Source organism: Mustela erminea, chromosome 13 (assembly GCF_009829155.1).
Source record: "Mustela erminea isolate mMusErm1 chromosome 13, mMusErm1.Pri, whole genome shotgun sequence".
Classification (NCBI taxonomy): Eukaryota; Metazoa; Chordata; class Mammalia; order Carnivora; family Mustelidae; genus Mustela; species Mustela erminea.
In genome coordinates, this window is record NC_045626.1 from 79220402 (window position 1) to 79243438 (window position 23037).

Here is a 23037-nt window from a genome sequence, read left to right on the forward strand (position 1 = left end):
TTCCAGCTGAGCCCGCCAGGAGGGAAGGAGGCTGTAACAGAAGCCCGGAGCCTGCTTGGGGAATCGGTCTTTCAATCTTTTCCTAAAAGACCTCAAAGCTCGGAGAACATCAAAGAACCGTATTCTATATCCTGAGTGTCAAAGGAGAACCCCGTGAGGTCTCAGCCCTCCAGGAGCTTAGGGGCTGTTCTGGTAGTTTCTAAATGGTGCTATTACAAAGCAATATTGGGGGGAGGGGCGGTCACCGAAAGCCAGACAGTGCACCTCCCCTTTTTTTAGTCATTAACTGTGGGGCTTCTTGAGATCTTCTCCTAAAGAAAATATTCAACTGGTTCTCTCTCTCTCTCTCTTTTTTTTTTTTTTTTTTTGACACCACACGTCTGGACATGATAGGAAGGCCAGCAGAGAATGTATACCATATACAGAAATAATCTAGCCATAACAGAAGAAGCAGGCAAAGGAGAAGAAGGGAGGGAGGGGAGATGTAAGGCGTTCGATCTGCCGTTCAGTGAAATTATGTTTAGGAGACATAAATGGGTTCTGTTTCTCCTGTTGGTCTCAGTTCCCGCACACAGAGTAAGCATTCCACCCGCTGAGTGTGATTCTGGTGTTTCTAAACACGCTTTTTAAATATATATGTTACACAAACACCCTTTATCTGGTGCTCAACCAAAGAAACGGCAGCGTGTTTTACTGCTGAAGGGAACGCTGTCAGTTTGACTCATTCTGTGCTCATCTCCAATATGGCGCCCTTGCTAGGCTGCTGTTGAGAGCACTCTTGGCTCCGTGGGACGCCTACCTTCAGCCCTCGTTCTAGACTCGCCCCCACCTGGTGCAATGCACCTTCCCTGCAGTAGTAACTGAAATACAGTCTTAGGCACACGGTAAGACCCACAGGTACTCAGAAAGGAGGTGGCCCTGGGAACAGATAAGACGGGATGCTTTGTAGAGGAAGTGAATCTGAGTCCGGCCTTGAATTTGGGCACATGACAGCAGAGAAGGGTTCCTGCCAACATGGGCAGCAGGGCCACGTTGCAGTGGCAGAATGTGTAGAGGAGGAGATCTCTAAGCAATGGGCTAGACCTGCCCCATGATCCTCACGTGGACACAAGCCAGGGTGGCGGCTCCCCTAGCCTGGGATTGAGTCCGCAGATGGCGCTGACGAGTCAGGGTGGCCGGAGCTCCTGGGATGAGTTCACATTGAACCACGTTGTGAAGAAGTCATTCTCCTTTCTATTGTTTTCGATCCTTCTGATGATGCTAAAGAGGAAGTCTCAGTTTGGTGAGGAGACCTCCATAACACCTCTCTAATGCTGCTGATCTCCCCATCAGAGGTGCTCCCCAGAGCACAACACCTTCCTGCAATGTAATAACGGTATATGGTCTCCTAGCTACCTGTTTAGGTAGGCGAGGCCAGTGGCGATCTCCAGTTTTCGTTTAAAGCGAATAAACAGGAGTGCAGGGGAAGCACTAGGGGTTCTTCTTAGCTGTAAGTGTGTAGACTTCCGAATGGTACTGGGGGTGGGCGGGTGGGGCGAGAAGTTAAAGTTGGAGATAAGAGCGAGACTGGAACTGGGAATCAGTGGTGGGCTCTTAGGGGGAAGGAGGATCCCACATTGTTTCTCCAGAGATCACCTCCTGCCAAAGACACCTGGGAAACTAGCCCACGTGAAGAGTGTTTGAGTCTCCACTTAGGGCAGCAATCTTTGCTTTTCTGTAGGCTGGCGTGGGACCTCTCATCCTCCACCCTGCCTCAGACCAGTGCTCCTGTGGAGGGACAGGGTCATAGTCCCTCCCTTCCAACAGCAGCTCTGTGGTCCCTTGGGGACCTTGGCACAGAGCTCATCCATCCTGAGCCTCACGCACTGGGTGACACCCTTTCCAGCAAGTCCGTGAGGCTTAAGCCCCACCCTGACAGCACATGTCCCCCTCTCTCTGCCCCAGGTCTGCCATCACCATATTTCCGCAGAGGACGGACGGCAAGCACGATTTCCGGGTCTGGAACTCCCAGCTCATCCGCTATGCCGGCTACAAGCAGCCCGATGGCTCTATCCTTGGGGACCCAGCCAATGTGGAATTCACAGAGGTATGTGCCCCCGTGGCCCCCGCCTGGGCTCTAAATCCCCCAAACTGGCTTCATCCACAACCTTTTCTTACTTTAATGTGATCGTCATAGGGAAAGCGGCCAGTGGGGTACCACTGACTCCTCTCCAGACCTCCTGCTCCTTTTGGCTGCCCCTACTCCGTCTGGTGCCCTTCCAGCTGGCCATTTGGTCATCTTCATCCATTACCTCCCCCAGCTCTCATATAGGAACTGTTGTCCCACTTCCCAGATGACTAGACTGAGTCTCTCACTGTAGCCCAGTGAGTTACCCAAAGCCACCAAATGAGCACAGAGAAAGCTGGACGTGCAGTCCACATCTGCCTCCCACGAGCCGGAGAGGAGCTGACACGCATACCGGTTCTGAGCCCGGTAATACATCAGACTCCTAGCATTCATTCATCCGTTTACCCGGGTCTATCTACCCAGCCCTTCTTTGGATGGGCTTGTCTCTGCATCGTACCAAGATGACCCCAGTTTCTGGTGGCCCAAGTCAGTTCATAAAAGCTGGCAGGAAAACGAACACCACCATCTCCCCATCTGTGGGGCTGCAGACAGGTAGTACAGGAAATGCACAGGAGCTTCTAGCACCTGTGCCCGCAGGAGACACCGCAGGCAGACCCATGGTCCCGGGCACACAGCCCAGCTCCCCTCTTATTTATCACCCGCTCATCCCCAGCTGAAGTTCATCTCTGTTCTTTCGTCAAACACCACCCCTCAGGACAGAGCTGGCAAGACCAAATGCTTCTCCAGTCCCTCAAGACAGCTGACTTCATTTGCATGTGGCTTTTCTTATTAAAATACTATTATGGAGGAGAAGGGGCTGTAACCAGGGCGACCAGGAGTTGCACCTGTGCCGATTCCGCCTCAGCCAGACTCTCGGCTCCACTTGGCTGAGCGCTAACTGCAAAGTTGGCTGACCTTGTCCTCCTGGCCACCGGAACAGAAATGCCACAGCGTCTTCTTCCCCTTCTGTCTCCAGAAACCTTGCTGACAGCCCGTGTTTTCCTAAGCCCCTGATTTCGTGCTTCCTCTTTCTATGGACACTGCAGACAGAAACACCCCAAACATAACCATAACCGTGTCTTTTGAAACCCACTCTCCCTGTGCTGTCCAGTGGGGCAGCCCCTGGCCACATGTGGCTGGTGAGCTCCCAAAAAATCCAAATTGAGGTGTGTCGTAAGTGTAACACCAGATCTCGAAGACTGAGAACAAGACAGAGACTGGAAGATAGCTCATTAATAATTTTCATCTTGATTACATATTGAAATAATATTGTAGATAATTTTAGACTATTATATTTATTAAAAATTAATATACCAATTGAAGTGTATTGACATTTGTTAAATGTCTTTTATTATAGTAATATTAATAATGTATTTAAGATTTATCATGACATTAATGATGATTAATACATTTAATTATATGTTATATATATTTGATATATTGGATAACTATATTACATATTTAACGTAAATGTTAAATATATTATTAGAATATATATATATATTGCTATTGGTACTGTATTTAATATAATATTGGTAAGTTAATATTGATATAATAAATATTATAATTATGATGATAATTAGTAATCTAATATTATTGAAATTAAAATATATTATTTAAATGAGCCTATTATCGAAATTATTTCACTTGCTTTATATTTGGGCTCTTTTTTCACTTTTTTAAATGTAGCTACTAAAGGGGAGCCTGGGTAGCTCAGTCGGTTAAGTGTCTGCTTTCGGCTCAGATTATGAGGGATCGAGCTCCGTATCAGGCTCCCTGACCAGCAGGGAGTCTGCTTCTCCCACTCACTCTTCGTCTCTCTCTCTCTCTCAAATAAATAAAATCTTATTTAAAAAATTAAAATTTAAGGGCCACCTCAGTGGCTCAGTCGTTAGGCGTCTGCTTTCAGTTCGGGTCATAGTTTCAGGGTCCTGGGATCGGGCCCTGCATGGGGAGGGGGGTCCCTGCTCAGCGGAAAGCCTCTCCCACTCCCCCTGCTTGTGTTCCCTCTCTGACTCTGTCTCTCTGTCAAGTAAATAAGTAAAATCTTTTTAAACAATTAAAATTTAAAAATTAAATTAAATTACATGTAGCTACTAAAAAATTTTCAATTACCTATGTGGCTTGCTTTATATTTCGATTCGACATCTGCTCTAACAGATGCATTTATGCACAAATTCTAATCATTCCACCCTCATCAAATGTGGTAGGTTCTCTATCTCAGGGTACCCGATGCACACAGTTCCAGAGTGAGTACCTAGGACGTGCCAGACCCTGGGCTTGAGGGTGGTGTAGATAAAACAGTCAGATTCCTTTCTTGCCATCCGGGAGTCCCTAGTGGGCAAGAACAGCTTGGCCCAGAGCCTCCAGAGGAAAGTGCCATTGGCCGGCTTGCACTGGGATCTCTGCGCCTCCTCCCCCCGCCGCTGTGGCTAGGGAGCCTGGGGTACGGTAGCAGTGGAGGTGGTGTGACCTGGCCACTTCTGGTTGCAGATCTGCGTCCAGCAGGGCTGGAAACCCCCAAGGGGCCGCTTCGACGTCCTGCCACTCCTGCTCCAGGCCAACGGCAACGACCCCGAGTTGTTCCAGATTCCCCCAGAGCTGGTGTTGGAAGTGCCTATTAGGCACCCCAAGTAAGAAGAACTGGCAGGGGGAGGGAGGTGGGGGAGGATTCACCCAGTGCCCCTCTCTGCCTCTCCCTAAGCCCCTAACTCTCCCTCTAGCCCAGACAGAGGCAGAAAGGGGGTCTTGGTTCCTTGCTCACAGTGGATTCCCCTAAGCAGTAAGTCCTCCTTGACCAGCCAGGGGATGACCATCTCTTCTGAGCCATAATCTCCCTCCTCACCCCACTCCTATGCAGTCAACCGGGACCTGCCCTTTTCCAGCCTTTTTCCAGCTTTCCAGAAAGCCAGAAGCACCTCCTGTCTTGTTGTGGGCATTCATTTTAAATAGAGCTGTTTAAAACTATGTGACCTGACGTGGGTCAAGTCCAGAAGGAATTTGGAGCCAGGAAGGAACTGTAAGAGCCGGGCCAGCAGCACGAGCAGAATTCACACTTTGAGAGTGAAGGAAATCCATAGTGAGACCCTGACCTTGGAGGCAAAATGGGGGTGGGGAGGGCAAAAAACTCAATAATCCAAATATTATATTAATGCAGTCTTTTTATATAAATTAATTTTGTATCAAAAAAATTATCAAACTTTAATTTTTAAATGTTTATGTGAAAATTTTAAGTAAAGGTGGGATCCAGTTCAGGGCTGAAATTCAGGTAAAGCAAGCAAGGTGAGCCATGCATGTGCAAGGTGAGACCTGTCTTTATTTAAAGTTTTGATGGTTTGTTGTGGATTTTTTTGGGGGGTGGGTACTGATTTTGTTTGGAAAACATGGAGTTAATTTAGAATATAATATAAAAAAAAATAGTACTGGTCTTGATTACTGGGTTTGTTAGAGCCCTCTTAAATTTTGCACCCAAGGCTAGAGCCTTAATGACTTCACCCTTGTCCCATCCCTGGAGAGGGAGCACCTGAAGCTCCTGAAGCTCCTGACACTGCCCAGTATCTGGGAACTCACCCAATCTTCCCGGTGAAACCTGGCCTACATTCATCAATGCATTCCTTCAACATGGTTTATGAATCCTGCTCTGGGCCAGGCATTGTGCAACCCTTCATAGCTGAGTTGGTCGCTGCCTCCATGGTGTTCTCCATCCCAAGAAGGAGAACTTGCACATACTCTTACCTAAATAAATATTTAATTCTAATAAAGTGCTACAAAAGAAATTTTATGATCCCCAGAGGCATCAAGCCACCTGACCCAGCCTAAACTGAGCATCAGGGAGGGCTTCCAGAGTAAGCAATATTTTAGCTGAGAATTAAAGGTTAGGTAAGGGCTGGGCAGACACAGAAGGAAGAGAAAGGATCCCGGGAGGAAGGACATGCCGTGCAAAGGCCCTGGGGTAGGAAGGAATTTGGCAAGACTCCCTTCTTCCTGAATTAGCTTTCAGAATGGGTTCAGGAGATCAATGGCAGCCCAGTACAGTGGCTCCCAGGCTTGCATGTTCCTCCACATCACCTGGGAGACACGTTAAAAATGTGTATCATTGGGCCCGGCTGTGGAGCCTGCGATCCTACCGGTCTGAAATGGAGCCCAGGGGTCAGGGACTGACCTAGCGAGGTCCAGGAGGCTGCTGGCATTTCCACATCCCTGGACTCCCAATGCCCCGCCCACGCGTCTGCCTGAGAGTCTCCTGCCCCATGGTGACCTGGGCCGTGTCGCTGTTCGCAGGTTTGAGTGGTTCAAGGATCTGGGCCTGAAGTGGTATGGCCTCCCCGCTGTGTCCAACATGCTGCTGGAGATTGGCGGCCTGGAGTTCAGCGCCTGCCCCTTCAGCGGCTGGTACATGGGCACAGAGATCGGCGTCCGCGACTACTGTGACAACTCTCGATACAACATCCTGGAGGTGAGGTCCCTCCCTGGCCATCACAATGGGCAGGCAGGAGGCAGAGGGGGCGGGCCCAGCGCTCTGTCCCCACGTCTGAGCTTTGGGTCTTGGAAACCTCTTCGGGTTTCCAACAGAGGAAACAGAGGCTGCACTGCGAGTGAACCCCCCGGTAATCCCAGATTGTCTGCGGCGGGAACAGCACAGGGGCTGTGAGCTAGGCACTGTGCCAAGCACTGTGTATCGCCTCTGCATCTGATAATCCCCATTTCACAGATGAAGAAGCTGAGGTCTTTCAGAGATTAGAGGACAAGCTCAAGGTCACCCAGCTAGCCAGTGGCAGAGTGGGGATGAGAACTCAGTCTGACTTATGGTCCAAGTTCCTAACCATCCGGCTTACACAGCCTTTTATTAGAATGGTTTGAAAATGACCCATGAACTCGGGATGTTTCTTGCCTCTTTCCTGAAAAACAAGGCAGGAGGATTGGCAGTGGTGTGTCAGCATATGCACGTCTCTGTGGAGGGTCTGATTCCCTCCTTGGCTGAGTCATCCTCATCTACTAAGGGCTGCTAGGGTAGCTTCTGGAGCTCGAATCTGGCAGATGCCTCAGGATAGCTGTGGTCTTGCCAGCAACTGTTATTCCTAACAACTGTCTGCCGTGGCCGGCGGTGTTTCCAAAGGAGGCAAGAGAAACAGAGAAGTGAAGCACTGGGCCTATGTCACACAGTAAATAAGGCAAGACTGGAACTCATAATCGAGCATTAGGTTTCTGTTGTTAAAATCTGTGGGTGTGGGGCACCTGGGTGGCTCAAGTCGGTTAAGTGTCTGCCTTCAGCGCAGGTCATGATCCCAGGGTGCTGGGATTGAACCCCGCATTGGGCTCCCTGCTTAGTGGGGCATCTGCTTCTCCCTCTCCCTCTGCCGCTCCCCCTGCCTATGACTGTTCTCTCTTTCTCTCTCTCTCTCTCTAATAAATAAGTAAAATCTTTAGAAATAATAATAACAAAATAGGGGCGCCTGGGTGGCTCAGTGGGTCAAGCCTCTGCCTTCAGCTCAGGTCATGATCCCAGGGTCCTGGGATCGAGCCCCACATCAGGCTCTCTGCTCGGTGGGGAGCCCGCTTCCCCCTCTCTCTCTCTCTGCCTGCCTCTCTGCATACTTGTGATCTCTCTGTCAAATAAATAAATAAATAAAATCTTAAAAAAAAAAAAAACAAAATAAAGTCCATGGGCATTCACATGGATAACCTTGAAGAAATTGTGCTAAGTGAGATAAGTCAGACAGAGAAAGACAGATGCTTTGCGATATCTCTTGTATGTGGAATCTAAAAAGGCCAATTTCATAAAGAGAGAACAGAATGCTGGTTACCAGGGGCTGGTGGGTGGGGGAGTTAGGGAAGAGATGTTTCAGGGTGCAAACTTGCAGCGGAAAGATAAATAAGTTCTAGAAATCTAATGCAGAGAAGAGTAATTATAGTCAACAATACTGAATTATAAACTTCAAAGTTGCTAAGAGACTGGGTCTTAATTGTTCCCAACACAGAAAAAGAAATAATAATTATGTGACATGATAGAGGTGTTAACTAACAGTGGTAATCATATTGCACCATATAAATGTATCAAACCAGCACCTTAAGTCTGTATACCTGAAACTCACACCAATGTTATATGCCCACGATGTCTCAATTTTTTAAAAAAATCCCATGGGTATTAGCTTGGAAACAGAAGCCAGGGGTCCTCAGCCTTGCCACACACTGGAATTACCTAGGGGACTATATTATGCCTGAGTGCCACTCACCGGGATTTAGATGTAATTGCTCAGAGATAGAGCCTCAATACCAGCATTTTTCAAAGCTCCCTAGAAGATTCTATTGGGCAGCCACTGATCTCTGCAAACTTACAGCAGGAAAGGAAAAGATGTTTCAGGCAATTTCCATAGATGTGACTCCAATCACATTTGGGGATTTTTTTTTTTTTTAATCATAGAGTCTTTTTTTTTTTTTTTCCCCTGCAACTGCTTTCCATTTTTGTAACCACAGTAATGGTGGGGCAGTTACAATGGCAACATTGTGGCCACAGACACTTTGCTCTCGTAAGATAACTCAAGTTTTGTAGGTATTTATGGAAAACGGAAAATGTCTTTCTTTCTGTGGATATGCCACTGCCAAAGGACCACAGCAGACCCTAGCACCCCAGCCGCAAAGAATGGATTAATATGAGATCTGCTTTCATGGTCTCTGCTTACATTTCCATTGTAGGCAGTCCTCCCCGAGTAACTTAAATGAGACACTCCCGCGCCAGCCCTCCCAGTCTGATCTCTGTTATGTACAAATGTTGACAGCTGGGCTGGGAAGCCGTTTCCCCAAACCTGAGAAATTGTCGCCTCCTAACCCCATAATGAGACCTGGGCTCCCACAAGTGACTAGAATTGACAGAGGAAGGAAAAGCAAAGCTCTAATTAATGAATTTGCCATTGGGTCTTCCCCTCTCCTGACATCAGCCCCTGGTTCAGCTCGAGTTGTAACGCGTCAGGAGCTGGTTTGTTTCCATTGTAGCCAAGGCAGTCAGCTAGCTGGGTAGCTGCTCTCGGGTGTTGGAGGTTGGACCCCTGCCTGGGCCCCAGCTCCAAGGCCAAATGGCTCTATGGATCTCACTGAGCCTCAGTTTCCTTATCTGTCAGATAGACTCAAGGCAGGTGTTTCCCTGAGCTCAAAGTCCCTGCAGTGTGGGTCCCAAGCATGGCTACTCTCCAGACATAGAGCAGGATCAGTGGAGAGCTTTTCCTTCTAGAAAGCAGATGATGTTACTTCCAGACCCACTCTTCTGCTTAAAACCCTCCAAAGACCCTCTCCATGACATCTGGAATGAAATCCTGACTCCTAGGCTTATCCCAAATCCTGCACAATCCAGTCCTGCCTCTCTCTCCCACCAACTCCCCTGGCTTACTGCTCCCACCCCTCAAATACACTGGCTTTCCTTCTATATCTTAGATGGTACAAGCCTCATCTCACCTCAGGGTCTTTGCATCTGGGCTGTTCTCTCTGCCTAGAACCTTCCCTCCATAGACCTGCAGATATCATCTTGCTGCTTCTCATCATCTGGGTCTCACCCGATAATGCCACCTCCACAGTGGGTCTTTCCTGACTACCCTGGCTCAGTCTGGCCCCCTCACCCCTCTTCATCGCCCTCCCTTGTCTTATTTTCTCCCTAGGAATTAGCATTTATCACAATATTAACTGTCTCTCTCCCTCACTAGAAGGTAAGCTCAAAAATGAAATGGCCACCCAAGTCACTCTAGCTTTGCTACCAGCAGGTTCTCAATAGAAAAGTCTTTAGAGTGAGTTTGACAGCCTGGCATTGAGTTGGCTACTTGGTGAAGAAGTTCACTGGTAGCCCTGTCTCTCCTGTGGGGGCCCAGCCTGTGAGTCTGTGCTTCATTCCTGTTTCAGGAAGTGGCCAAGAAGATGAACTTGGACATGAGGAAGACATCCTCCCTGTGGAAGGACCAGGCGCTGGTGGAAATCAACATTGCTGTTCTCTATAGCTTCCAGGTAGCACAGGGCACACGCCCTGGTTGGCACATCTCCAGGGGGCACTAAAGCCTTCCAGAGGCTTGGAACAGAAGGTCAAGAGACCTGGCTGCCAGGAGTGGGGAGATCTGTTCACCAGCAAGTTCTACTTCCCAACACACATGCCTTGATCTCCGTTTTGGAACTTGGGTGGAGACCGTTCGAGGAAGAGATGAATAGGTGGGGGGAGGGGCATTGGGACTTGTTGCTTATGATTTATTGGAATTGGGACGCCAGGCATCCTCTGTGTCTTGCCACCTCTTTGGGGTTCAGACTATCACATAACGGACACGAATACCCATCTTCATTATCAGAAGCATATCGTCCCTCTGAATGTGTGGATCAGTGGTAGGTGGAATTACATAGGATGGCTGTAGAATGAATGGATCAAGTCATGGGTAGATATGAATACGGACCATGGGTCTCCATGTCAGGCACAGGGAGAGTGGGCACACGCAGGAACATCCCAGGGAGGAGACAGGTTGTGTTGGCATGAGGGGGAAGGAAGTTCCCTCTTCTGTCTTAAGTGTGGAGGAGTGGGTTTTGGGGAGTCATTGAGAAAGATGGAGCGCAGTTTGGTGGGCTGGGGGCCTGGCGTGAAGACCAGTGAGCCAGAGATAGGAGAGATATGAGCAGGATGAGGAATTGAGGAAGGAAGATGCGGGAAGGGGAGGGTTTGTGGACAGAGAGGGAAAGTGCTCTTCAGACAAGGTTCAAATCCAGACCAGCCAACCAGCACAGGCCCCGGGGGGTGGGTTACCTAGATAGGCAATCCACCCACCTCCACTGCAATTTCTGTGCCTTAATTTTAATAAACTCCTCCTGAGTACTTAAAAATGCTTAAGAGGATTTTGTATCAGCACTGTAAATGGAGGGTCAGTATCACTTGCCATAAATAGAAAGTAATATAATATTAAATAAATTAATAAGCAAATAAACACATGGGAAACAATACAGAGTTGTTAAATCCTGGCTCAGTGCTGCCTGAGGTTCCTCCCTCTGGTGAAAAATGGCGGTGGGGGAGGAAGGAGAGAGGAAAATTGGCAAGAGAGGCATTAAAAACAGGTTAGCACCAAAAGGAGACTCTCCCCTGGGTACAACTGAGAGGGATGTGTGGAGAATCACTTCACACGGCCTCATGTCATCTCCGGGACCCCCTCTGGGAAACACTGCTCAATGGGGACAGGAGTCCCGAAATAACCCAGCTTCCTTTCCTTCCTGACTCCCCGTCCCCTCTCCTCCCACAGAGTGACAAAGTGACCATCGTTGACCACCACTCGGCCACCGAGTCCTTCATTAAGCACATGGAGAATGAATACCGCTGCCGGGGGGGCTGCCCTGCTGACTGGGTGTGGATTGTGCCCCCTATGTCCGGCAGCATCACCCCAGTCTTCCACCAGGAGATGCTCAACTACCGGCTCACCCCCTCCTTCGAATACCAGGTCCTGCCCCTCTCTGCCTCTTTGGTGCTAAATCTTCAATATTTCGGATGCATGTTCTGCTTCAAGCATTTCTGAATTCAGACTTGCTCTTTGAGCACTCAAGGGCGCCATGGCCAATGTGGCTGATGGCTACCATATTGGCCAGCACAGCTCTAGCTCAGAGACTAATGGGGTCCTCTGGAGAGTGTTTGAGAAGGATTGAGGGCCGAGTGGAAAGTCTAGATGGACAATGCAGGGAGACTGGACCAGCCACTCTGTACAAAGACCCCTATGTACACCAGCAGCAGAATCAGTCCCTTCAAGGACTGAGGGTTGGACATAGATGGGCAACCACAAGCACCCAGGAAGTCCTGCATGTTCCCTAAGGGGAACTAGACTTCCTCACTGCACTGACCATGGTCCTCTCTTCCCAGCCTGAGCCTTGGAACACCCACGTCTGGAAAGGTACCAATGGGACCCCCACAAAGCGGCGAGCCATCGGCTTCAAGAAACTGGCAGAGTAAGTCACCTCAAGTGGGTGGGGAATAGAAGTGCCTCCAAACTCAGAGAGTCCCAAAAGAGGAGGCTCGGCAGATGCTTGTGCCTCTGACCCCTCATGTGATGTGGCTTCTCCATCTTCTCTGACCCCCTCATGCCTTCTTTGCCTGAGGGTCTGAGATATGGATGTTGCTTCAACTTTTCTCCTTCCTAACCTCACGTTCCTCACTTTCATGTGCTAAATTCTTGTCTGAAGGACAGTGGCCTATTGATAAGCCAGCTCTCCAAAAAATAACAAGAGTGGTTCTAGTAATAATAATAATAATGATGTAGATTTGTAACATTTGCCAATTTCCATGGTGTAACTACTCCTCCTTGGCCAATTTCAAGCTACCAACAGGAAGTCACTGAACCCAGAAGTGGGAGGAACTGGGATGAGCCAACTCAAGAGGGCTCTCTCCCAGGGCTGAACTCTAACATGACTCCTTCATTCATTCATTCATTCATTCATTCATTCATTCATTCATTTGGCCAAGAAATGAATACTGAGGGTCCACCTTGTGCCAGGCACTGTGCTGGTCTCCAGTGATGCCTGATGAGCCAGATCAATGTTGTTCCTGTCAAAGCTCACAGCCCTTCATTTTCCAAGAATCACACAAATACAGTAAACATTGCAAGTGCCATTGAGGGCTGATTCATGGTGCCATATATAGAGCTAACCGAGTTTGGGAGGTCAGAGAGGGCTTCCTTCAGAAGATGACAATTGGGCTGAAGAATGAGATGAAGAGACTTAACTGAACGAAGGAGGGAGGGAAAGAGGTTATGGGCCAAGCCACCAAAGAGTAATAATTCCTGGAGAATGTGTGGCCAACCAAGGGACCCACTGATTAATGAGGTAGGGGGTGACTGAGATGATCCAATGGGGAGACCAGCCTTCTCCTAAAGTGAACTCCACAGACTCCGTCAGCACAGACCCCTGTTTGGAGTTAACCTTTGGGCAGAGGATCTGGGCATACATTGAGCGATTCTTCCATCAGCACCCTCTGGTCCAACACTCTCAGGGTGCAATCCCTACAGATGCCATCCATTCCATGAACCCCAGAAGCCAGGCCCTGGTGACTCCAAACCTAGGTTCTGGCTCCATTAACATGGTTCCTGCCATCTCGCTCCCTCTGTCTTCCTCCCCTCTCTCTCCTTCCACCTAATCCCCATCTTCCAGCCACACAAGAACACATCAGCAACCATTCCTTCTCTAACAAGAGAATCACAGATATTCTCGGGGAGGGCAGCCTTTGGCTTCACTTCAGTTCAACTGTTTCGGGAAGAAAAAGGAGGAAGAAATCTAAAACATTAATTGCACTATTAAGTGTGGGATAGAAACAATGGTAGTTAATTATAGATGCTTTTTTATGCTCCAATCACTCAAAGGGGATCCTCCAGACACCTTTTATTCTTTTCTGTTTCTCCCCCTGAGCTCGGGGTCCTCCTGCAGTGTGGGTGGTTTCCCTGATTCTCAAAAATGTATTTGCCACCAGTCATCCCCAGGTGGGGGTAATTAACAATTTGCCTACGCTAAGGATCCTCGTTGGACCAGGGATGCTGGCTCAGGAGATGAGCCCAGGACTTCCTGAGCCTCTGCCTGTCTGCCACCCCTATGCCCTCATCAACAGGAAGGAAGGAACCCAGGTTCTGAATTCTCCATTTAACTGGAAAGAGCCCAGCCTTGCTATTCAAACTCCCCAGGGCTTTGGTAGGAACAACATCTTTAAAATTCATTTCCTCTTTCGATGGATATTTATTTAGTGCCTGTTAGCTATCAGGCTCTGTGCAAGACCCTGAAGATGCAGCCTGATTAAGTCCTTCCTTTGTGGATTTATAAACCTCTAAATTCCTTCTAACTCAATACCTAGTGATTTATTCTCTCTCTCTCTCTCTCACACACACACACACATACACACATACACACATACTAGAATGAAAGCTTCATGATAGCTACATGTCCATATTTTTCAGCTCATATAACTCTGCCCAATACATGAGTTAGCACCCAACAAACATTTGATGAATGAATGAAGGATCATATATGGGGGCCATGCTTGGCAAACCAAGGTTCTCAAGACTAGAATTGGTCAACCAAGCAACAAACTAACAAAACTAACCAACTGTGTTAGCTCATGACTACTTGCTCTGGAGGGTTTAATAAAGAGGTCAATATGTTGCTAGACTCAGGCTTCTAGTGTCCCTGAAACCATCAGACATCAAGAGAGTAAATTTTCTCCCACTACTTTTCAGGGATCATGGTTCTTACCCAAAAGCCCCAGTCTAGCATCTTCCCTTCTTTATACATTTCCCATTTTCCTCTCCATCCTCTTCTCCCCAGAGCCGTCAAGTTCTCAGCCAAGCTCATGGGGCAAGCAATGGCCAAGAGGGTCAAGGCGACCATCCTTTATGCCACAGAAACGGGCAAGTCGCAGGCCTATGCTAAAACCTTGTGCGAGATCTTCAAACATGCCTTTGATGCCAAGGTGGGTAGGGGGTAGTGCCAGCTCCCTGGCCCTTCATGGTGAACACAGTTGGGAAGGGAAGGAGGGAGGTCAACAGAGAAGAACCTTTGAGAATGAATGAAAGCGCATCTTGAGGTGCCCTTCGGCATACACATGCATATTTGCATAAATTGCAGGGGACTTTGAGGCCCGTCTTCCCATGTCCTTCCAGGAGAGTCCAGGAATCACAAAATGAAACCCCATCTCAGAGCCAAATCTTAGAGGGTTTATGAGAAAATCTTCTGGGGTGAGTTTGGAAAGCTCTGCATTAAAAACAGCTCAATCTCAGAGCCTTCAACTAGCAAGTCCATACAGTTGACCCTTGTACAACATGGGGGTCGGGGTGCTGAAAATCTGCATATATCTTTCCACTCCCCCCAAACTTAACTACTAAAATAGTCTATTGCTGACCAGAAGCCTTAATGATAACACAAACAGTTGATAAACACCTGTTTTGTATGTTGTATGTATTATATACTCTATTCTTACAGTGAAGGAACCTAGAGAAAATGTTATTAAGAAAACGAGAAGGAAGAGAAAATGCATTGACAGTACTGTACCGTATTTATTGGGGAAAATGCACGTATAAGTGGACCCACACAGTTCAAACCCCTGTTGTTCAAGGTCTACTGTATTCTAATCTCCAAATGAAAAGGGGTTATAATATAAGCATGTTTGTTCATGGCTCACATTTTCAAGGGGCCTTTCAGGGGACTGGGTTTCCCCAGAACCTACTTAGAGAAACGTTGCTCAAGACATGCTAAGATATAGGGCAATAATCTTCCTTAGAACAGGGATCTCAGACTTATTTGGCCCAAGTCCCATGCTGGTAGAGGGAGGTTAGCAAGTTGTTTAAGCAGACCTGGTCAGAGCCAGCTGGGCCATTCCCAGTCTAAATGTGGTCAAGAAGATTCCAGGATCAGTTAGGTATAAGCCCAAAGATCTCAATCAAGATCTCTCTCTATTAGCGACCAACCCCTTCCACCATCGCTCCCAGATTCTTTATGGTCCTTCAGGCCACTGTGACCATTGAAAGGCCTCACACTGCCAAAAATCTTCTAGTTCTACCCACTTGAGCCCATTGAAATAGTGACACCCAGAACATTTGATTCTTCTTCCAAAGGAGATGGTTCAAGATGACTCATCTTTTTCCTCTGTCTCTCTTCTTCTCCTTCCCCATCACTTTTTGTTCTCTCTCACCTCTTCTCCTTGTCACGTTCTCCCTTCCTCTCCCCCCTTCCTTCATCCTCACCCACCTAGGTGATGTCCATGGAAGAATATGACATTGTACATCTGGAACATGAAACTCTCGTCCTTGTGGTTACCAGCACTTTTGGCAATGGAGACCCCCCTGAGAATGGGGAGGTAAGATTACCTTTCACCTGTTCTAGCATGTTCTCCATTGGGGTGGGGGTAGGGAGGAAGGGCAGAAGGTACACCTTACACCTGGCCAGTTTGGAAATCCTCCCAGAGCCTCAAAATCCCATGACTTCTATTTGGATCCAAGTTCCACAAAGATTGGACAATTCCAAGACCTCAGTCCCATGATGTCTACTGATGAGCCAATCCTCAGTGAAAATGCTCTCTCCTGAGTGAGCTGTGCTGCTTTGGAATAAATACCCCAATCAGGACTTTGACATCCCCTGCTCCAGATAAGAGAAGCGGGGATGGTATTTTTATAAAGAGAAAGCCACAGCGGGGATTTGTGTGCTGGGGGTAGCGGGTCCACACCTGGAGTCGCTTCATCAGTGTGTCCTTCCACGTGTACCCACACACGTGGAAGACACAGCTGCCCAGCCTGAACCCTTGATTGTCCCTAGCATCCTGGCCTCCAGAGGCTTCAGGCATGTGCGGCATGTGCCTGATGTGTCAGCCAGGACCCTGGACGCCCAACCCTGTTCCGGGTTTCTAAGTCCCACTCCATGTTTCAGTCATCTCTTTTGGCTTCCAGAAATTCGGCTGCGCTTTGATGGAAATGAGGCACCCCAACTCTGTGCACGAGGAAAGGAAGTAAGTGAATGACCCTCCAGGGTCACGTCACATACTTGGGTGGGTAACTGAACATTGTCTTTTGGCATCTGGGGTTCACATTTGAGTGCGGGCTGGTTTTTGTGACTTAAGGTCCCCTTATGAGCAATGTTAGCTGGTGGGTGTCTGGGGATCACTAGGGGCTCATGTTCTGGCTCCTTGGGTGACTTTACTGCCCCATGCCTCAGTTTCTTTTTCCATCAAATAGGACTTATTATACCTGCCTTAACTTCTTAACTTGTAAGAACCGAGGGAGAAAATAGATGTGGGCATCTTTTGAAAACTCAGAACCCCATAAGTGTAGACACTGGTTCTTATTATCTCTCCACTTTGGAAACATACATTTGAAATCAGCGAAAATGAGTTTCTTTCCCCAGAACTGTTCTATGGGATGCTCCTTGTGGAGTTCTAGCTACTATAGAGGTTGAGTTCCAAAGATGAGATACCTCCTAAGGCAAACAAACAAAAAAACAAAAAGAAAACAACAACAACAAAATAACTGTAGCCAAAAGATGTTCGTGGTGAAATTGCGTCCCAATGCAGGGTTGGGTTCTAAAGAGATTTCATGAGGTGGCCTGTCATCACGAGTACCCTTGCAAAGCCGTAAGTCCCACATAAAGCAGAGAACATAAAGCATGTGCGTGCTGAGCTCTCTTTCAAGGAGCCCGATACGGCGTCTCCTCCAGCACGGAGCAGAGCAAATGCCTTAGCTGACTGGTGTTTAGAGACCCTGGTCCACAGAAAACCTCTCCTGGTTTTCTCCTTAGCAAAGCACCTGTTGCCGAGCTCACATACGCTCCATTCCCAAGGGATAGCTGCGTCCCTCCTGCTTAGCCATCTTTGTCCTTGCTCTCCCCTGCCCCTCCCCTTTCCAGGTGACCATCACAGGCTCCCCCTCACCCCTCCTTCAGGGAGAGAGAGGGCACCATCTGTTCTCCCCTCTAGGTACCCGGAACCCTTGCATTTCTTTCCCCGTAAAGGGCCTCCCCTCCCCCAAGGTGACCCAGGAGTCCGTGGTCTGGCTGCAGCCCGTGACAGCCAGCAGAGGTAGAGTGTGTGTGTGCTGTGTACATGGGCGTGTGTGCCCTGTGTTCGTGTATGCATGCGGGTGGGTGTGTCCAATGCCCAAGCATCCAAGGCCACACCTGCATCTCAAGGAGACCTGAGTCCTAACCCAGGCTGTGCCACTGACTCACCATGCAACCTTGAGCAAGGCATTTGACCTCTCTGGGCCTCAGTCTTTCTCATCTGCCAAATGGGGAGAAACCATCTCTGCCCCAGCCATCTCTGGGAGCGGCTGAGAGGATCAAAGGATAAAAACAAAGAGGAAAGCGGTTGGAAAAACCTCAAACCTCATACAAATACATGTGCCGTTATTTTTAACCCACAAGCATTAACCATCCCTCCCACACTAACAACACAGCCACCCCCTGATATGTTGCATGACTTATTTGCAGAAATGACTCAATGTGAGACTATTTTAGGGCAGAAAATACACTTACATATATTTAGAACTTTCCTGATGCTGGAACGAAAACTTTGAAGAACGTCCAGCTCAGAAGCCCTGCCTGCCAGAACACGCAGTGTCTTTTTTTGTCTTTTGCTCTTGGATTTGTTTGCGGGGTATCGTTTTGTTTTGGTTTGGGTGTTGGGCTTTTGTTGGGGGGGGTTGTTTTGTTTTCTGGTCTCGGGATTTTGTTTTGTTTTATGTTTTGTTTGTTGTTGTTGTTGTTTTTCTTTGCCTGAAAACAACACTTCCCAATTTTGGAGGAGAACAAGAAGACTGGATCTTTCTTTGAAGTCTCAAGGCTCCCGAGCCTCTCATGCTGAGGTCTGCGTCCAGTGACATCTTCCTTCCCCTTCAATCCCCTTCAGAAGAGTTTAATAAAAGATTCAATCTCTTTTCATGCCATGTCTCAGTGCTAGAACGTTTTCCACATTTCTTGAAATGGGAAATGTGACAGCTCCTTGAAACGTCCAAGGTCCATAACTTGATGAGAGAGAACATTGAATGAGAGTTGTCTGGCACAATCCAGGAAAACTTTCTAGGGTGGTGTAACTGTTCTACAATTGTACTATCCAATATGGCGTCCACTAGCCACATGTGGCTCCTGAACGCTCAATACGTGACTAGTACAAGCGAGGAACAGAATACTTAACTGTGTTTCTTTTGAATCCATTGAACTTTATGTTTCAGTAAATTCCCAGAGCTACCATAGCAGGCAGCACAAGTTAGTTCTTAGCTGACTGGCTCAGACTGACTTAGCTTCTGGCTACTCAGACTGAGGTCTGGGGACTGACAACATGGGCATCTCTTGGGTACTTCTTAGAAATGCAGAACCTCACACCCTGCCCAGATCCGCTGAATCAGAATCTGCCCTTTAGCAGCATCCCGGAAGGGTTTGTGTGCTCATCACAATTTGGCAAGCCAAGAAGTTTGGTCTAATGGTTAGGGAATGGTCTGTTCTGTTTGTGACTTTTTTTCCCCCTTTAAATCATTTTGACAATCTTGCTCTCAAGATTCCTGAGTTGAGTGGGGTCAGAAACCCTTTAAATACAAGTGGTATCATGTGCAGATGACTAGCTATCATCATGGTGGATGAAGGTAAGTTGATCCATTCTGGAAGAGTCCATAGAAGACTTATGGTCTCAAAAAAAAAAAAAGAAGAAGAAGAAGACTTATGGTCTCAACATGCGAGAGAAAGTTCTAGAAACAGGACTGGTCATTTGAAGATCCTTTGGGGTGTCTACCTCAACAAGGGGTTCCAAGTCAGGACTCACAGGCTCTCTTCTGTTTTGGCAGGAGCTACAAGGTCCGATTCAATAGCGTTTCCTCATATTCTGACTCCCATAAATCGTCGGGTGACGGGCCAGACCTCAGAGACAACTTCGAGAGTGCTGGACCCCTGGCAAACGTGAGGTGAGCAAGGATTGAGGGTATCAGGGAAGACATCTTGGTGAGCTGGATTCAGTTGCAAAGTGAGCTCTTTGTTAGGGGGTCTCCCTTCTATTTCCAACCTTCTCTTGAATAACCAGTTGTATTGTCATTGTCTAGTGACTCTTCCCAACCTATTTAAGCACACTAGCTGGGCTCTCCTGTCACCTCTTCCTAAACACACTCTCAGAGCTCCATCTTCCAAATCTCAGCCTATCATCCTGTGTGCTGAAGGTTGTTAGTCAATGAGCTACACTTCCCGGTGATACGTTTTACACCTGATAGAAGCTTCTGGAGTCACCCCTGCCGTGTGCCAGTGGCTCTCAACCCTGCACACACATCAAAATCATCTGGAGATGCTTGCAATATACCAATACCCAAGCCCCATTTTCAGAGATTCTGATGTAGTTCATCTAGAATTGGGCGCAAGTATTGCCTTTTACTTTCTTAGTTTCCCAGGTGACTCTAATGTGTGGTCAGATGCAAAAAACGTGGACCCAACCCCATGTTTACCAAAGTACAGGGGTCACATACCAAGAGGTCATTTTAGGTAGGACACAGACAGATATTTTGTATTTCAACAGCTGTAAATTCAGTTCGACGAGAAAGAAAACTGGATGTCACATCCTTGGTTTTGCCGATGTTAGTTAACACAAGGCTAATGTAAGCCGAACATCTGGGCCTGGCTGCAAATCTTCCTGAACTTTGCTAACCGAAGCTTCTCATACCTGCTCATGGCAATGCTTGGTAGATGCATTCCCATCACAGGGGTCCTAGATATTGAAGTTTTATCTCCAGCGGTGCCTTTTTTTTCTTATTTTCAGTATTCCAAGATTCATTGTTTATGCACCACACCCAGTGCTCCATGCAATACGTGCCCTCCTTAATACCCACCACCAGGCCCTCCCAACACCCCCACCCGCCTCCAAAACCTCAGTTTGTTTCTCAGAGTCCACAGCCTCTCATGGTTCGTCTCCCCCGCCTATTTCCCCCAATTCACTTTTCTTTTCCTTCTCCTAATGTCCTCTGTGTTATGCCTTATGCTCCACAAGTAAGTGAAACCATGTGATAATTGACTCTCTCTGCTTGACTTATTTCACTCAGCATAATCCCCTCCAGTCCCGTCCATGCTGATACAAAAGTTGGGTATTCGTCCTTTCTGATGGAGGCATAATACTCCATTGTATATATGGACCACATCTTCCTTATCCATTCATCTGTTGAAGGGCATCTTGGCTCTTTCCACAGTTTGACAATCGTGGCCATTGCTGCTAAGAGCATTGGGGTACAGATGGCCCTTCTTTTCAGTACATCTGTATCTTTGGAGTAAATACCCAGTAGTGCAATTGTAGGATCATAGGGTAGCTCTATTTTTAATTTCTTAAGGAATCTCTACATTGTTTTCCAGAGTGACTGCACCAACTTGCATCCCCACCAACAGTGTAAGAGGGTTCCCCTTTCTCCGTATCCTCTCCAACACTTGTTTACTGTCTTCTTAATTCTGGCCATTCCAACTGGTATAAGGTGGTATCTCAGTGTGGTTTTGATTTGAATCTCCCTGATGGCTAATGATGAATACTTTTTCATGTGTCTGTTAGCCATTTGTATGTCTTCTTTGGAGAAGTGTCTGTTCATGTCTTCTGCCCATTTTTTGACATGATTATCTATTTTGTATGTGTTGAGTTTGAGGAGTTCTTTATAGATCGTGGATATCAGCCCTTTGTCTATAGCAGTGCCCTTTTTAATAGATTTTATTTTTTTTTTTAGAGCAACTTTAGGTTCCCAGCAAAACTGAGAGGAAGATATAGCGATTTCCCTTGTGTTTCCTTCCCAGCTGCCAACAAAAACAGCCTCCCCCACCCCTACCATCTCCATCCTGAGTAGTACATTGGTACAATGGGTGAAATTACACCAACACATCATGAGTACACAAAATGCATAATTTATACAAGGGTTCACCCTTGGTGTTATTCATTCCACAGGGTTTGACATCAGTGCATTGTTTTAGTTTTGACATTGAACATCGGTTTTGTACTTTGATGGCCAGACCCACTTTTCCCATATTAAATCTATCACGGCTCAGGGCAGGCATTGGCAGGCTACAACCCACAGGTGCGTTCAGCCTGGCCATTGTGGACTCTTCCACAACCCATGAGCTGGGAATGGTTTTTCTAGTGGAACATTTGCAACTCACTCGATGATAGGAAACATTACCGTTGAATCCCAATGAAGCAAAACGCTATCCCTCCCCCTCAAACATGAGGGGAAGGGATACTTATGAGGATAGATCCTCATAAGTAAACATAGTACTAAAACATGATCCTTAGTAAGTGTAATAAAAATGTTTTTAAATTTTTATTGTCAATAAAAATGTGCAGGAATTTGTTTTCTGTCTGTCACATAAGTATCTACATGATAGCTTTGATTTTGCTTCTTGGCCTAGAAACCTAAAAATATTTACTCTCTGGCCCCATGTATAAGCAGTTTGCTAGTTCCTGGTTTGGAGGTTTACAATAGGAAGATCGTGGTGGAAACGTGAGAAAGTAACTGGGCTGCAGGCTTCAGGTGTACCAGGAAATATACTAATGAATGAATCGCCTGAGCCATCTGTTAGTGAACACAGGTGGGTTTGATAAGCTAGTGAGTACAAATTAAGAGCAAGTTAAACAGCAGTAATAAGGAAACAATAGTATCACTGGAAGTCGGTATGGCAGATGCCATGAACATAAATATTGCATGTTTGAGGAACAAGTGTCGTAACCACAAGTCATGACTGATGCTAGGAATTTCCGATCCCCACTGGGCCGAAGCTAAGGGGCCTGGCTTGGGGCAAAAGTGCTCCTTCCCAGATGTTAACCTCTGCTAACCCTCACTTGATCTGTGAGATGCCTGAACCCATCTCAAGTGCATCTCCAATGACAGAGAGAATGGGAGTCCCTTTCCCTTCCTCCTTCCCCGCATGCCCCATTTCAGTCTTTAGCCAAATTGACCCCATCATCCTAAACAAAGAGATTCAGACCCAGAGCCCCCATGAAATAACTTACAGAGCCCCACATCTGGGCTTGTCCGAGATGATCGTCTGCAGCGGAAAACTCCAGCCCGGGAAAAAAGTGGGGTGCGGTGTTCCTGTCCCACTCACCAACATGTCACTCCGGTCCTGGTGAGGTCCAGACCCACAGCCAGGACCGAGCCCTGTAAGTGTGACATAAAGTGTCTCTAGGACAGCAAACTAGCAAGAGCGGCTATCTGAGACACAGCCCTTCCCTTCTCATACTCAAGTCAAGGCAGCCCACCTTAACAGAGAGGAAAAATCTCATTAACTGGACCCCCACTGATTCAAACACCCACCTTCTTGGTGGTATCTAGGTGAAGAGGGTTTGCAACACAAATGAATTTCTTTTTTTTTTTTTTTTAAGATTTTTATTTATTGGGACACCTGGGTGGCTCAGTGGATTGAGCTGCTGCCTTCGGCTCAGGTCATGATCTCAGTGTCCTGGGATC

General features: G+C 47.4%; 1 protein-coding gene across 10 annotated transcripts in view; it reads left to right on the forward strand.

Moving 5' to 3' along the window:
- Positions 1-23037, forward strand: part of NOS1 (nitric oxide synthase 1) — a 170974-nt gene that overhangs the window by 123149 nt on the left and 24788 nt on the right. For 8 of the 10 annotated variants that reach the window (XM_032309123.1, XM_032309122.1, XM_032309120.1 and 5 more), the window contains 11 exons: positions 1945-2086; positions 4601-4740; positions 6389-6563; positions 9992-10093; positions 11359-11553; positions 11967-12052; positions 14411-14555; positions 15834-15938; positions 16525-16583; positions 17547-17648; positions 19405-19521. In XM_032309123.1, coding sequence (XP_032165014.1) covers positions 1945-2086; positions 4601-4740; positions 6389-6563; positions 9992-10093; positions 11359-11553; positions 11967-12052; positions 14411-14555; positions 15834-15938; positions 16525-16583; positions 17547-17648; positions 19405-19521 — 1368 coding nt within the window. The remainder of the gene's footprint in view (positions 1-1944; positions 2087-4600; positions 4741-6388; positions 6564-9991; positions 10094-11358; positions 11554-11966; positions 12053-14410; positions 14556-15833; positions 15939-16524; positions 16584-17546; positions 17649-19404; positions 19522-23037) is intronic. The other 2 variants (XM_032309127.1, XM_032309128.1) reach the window with 1 other exon arrangement.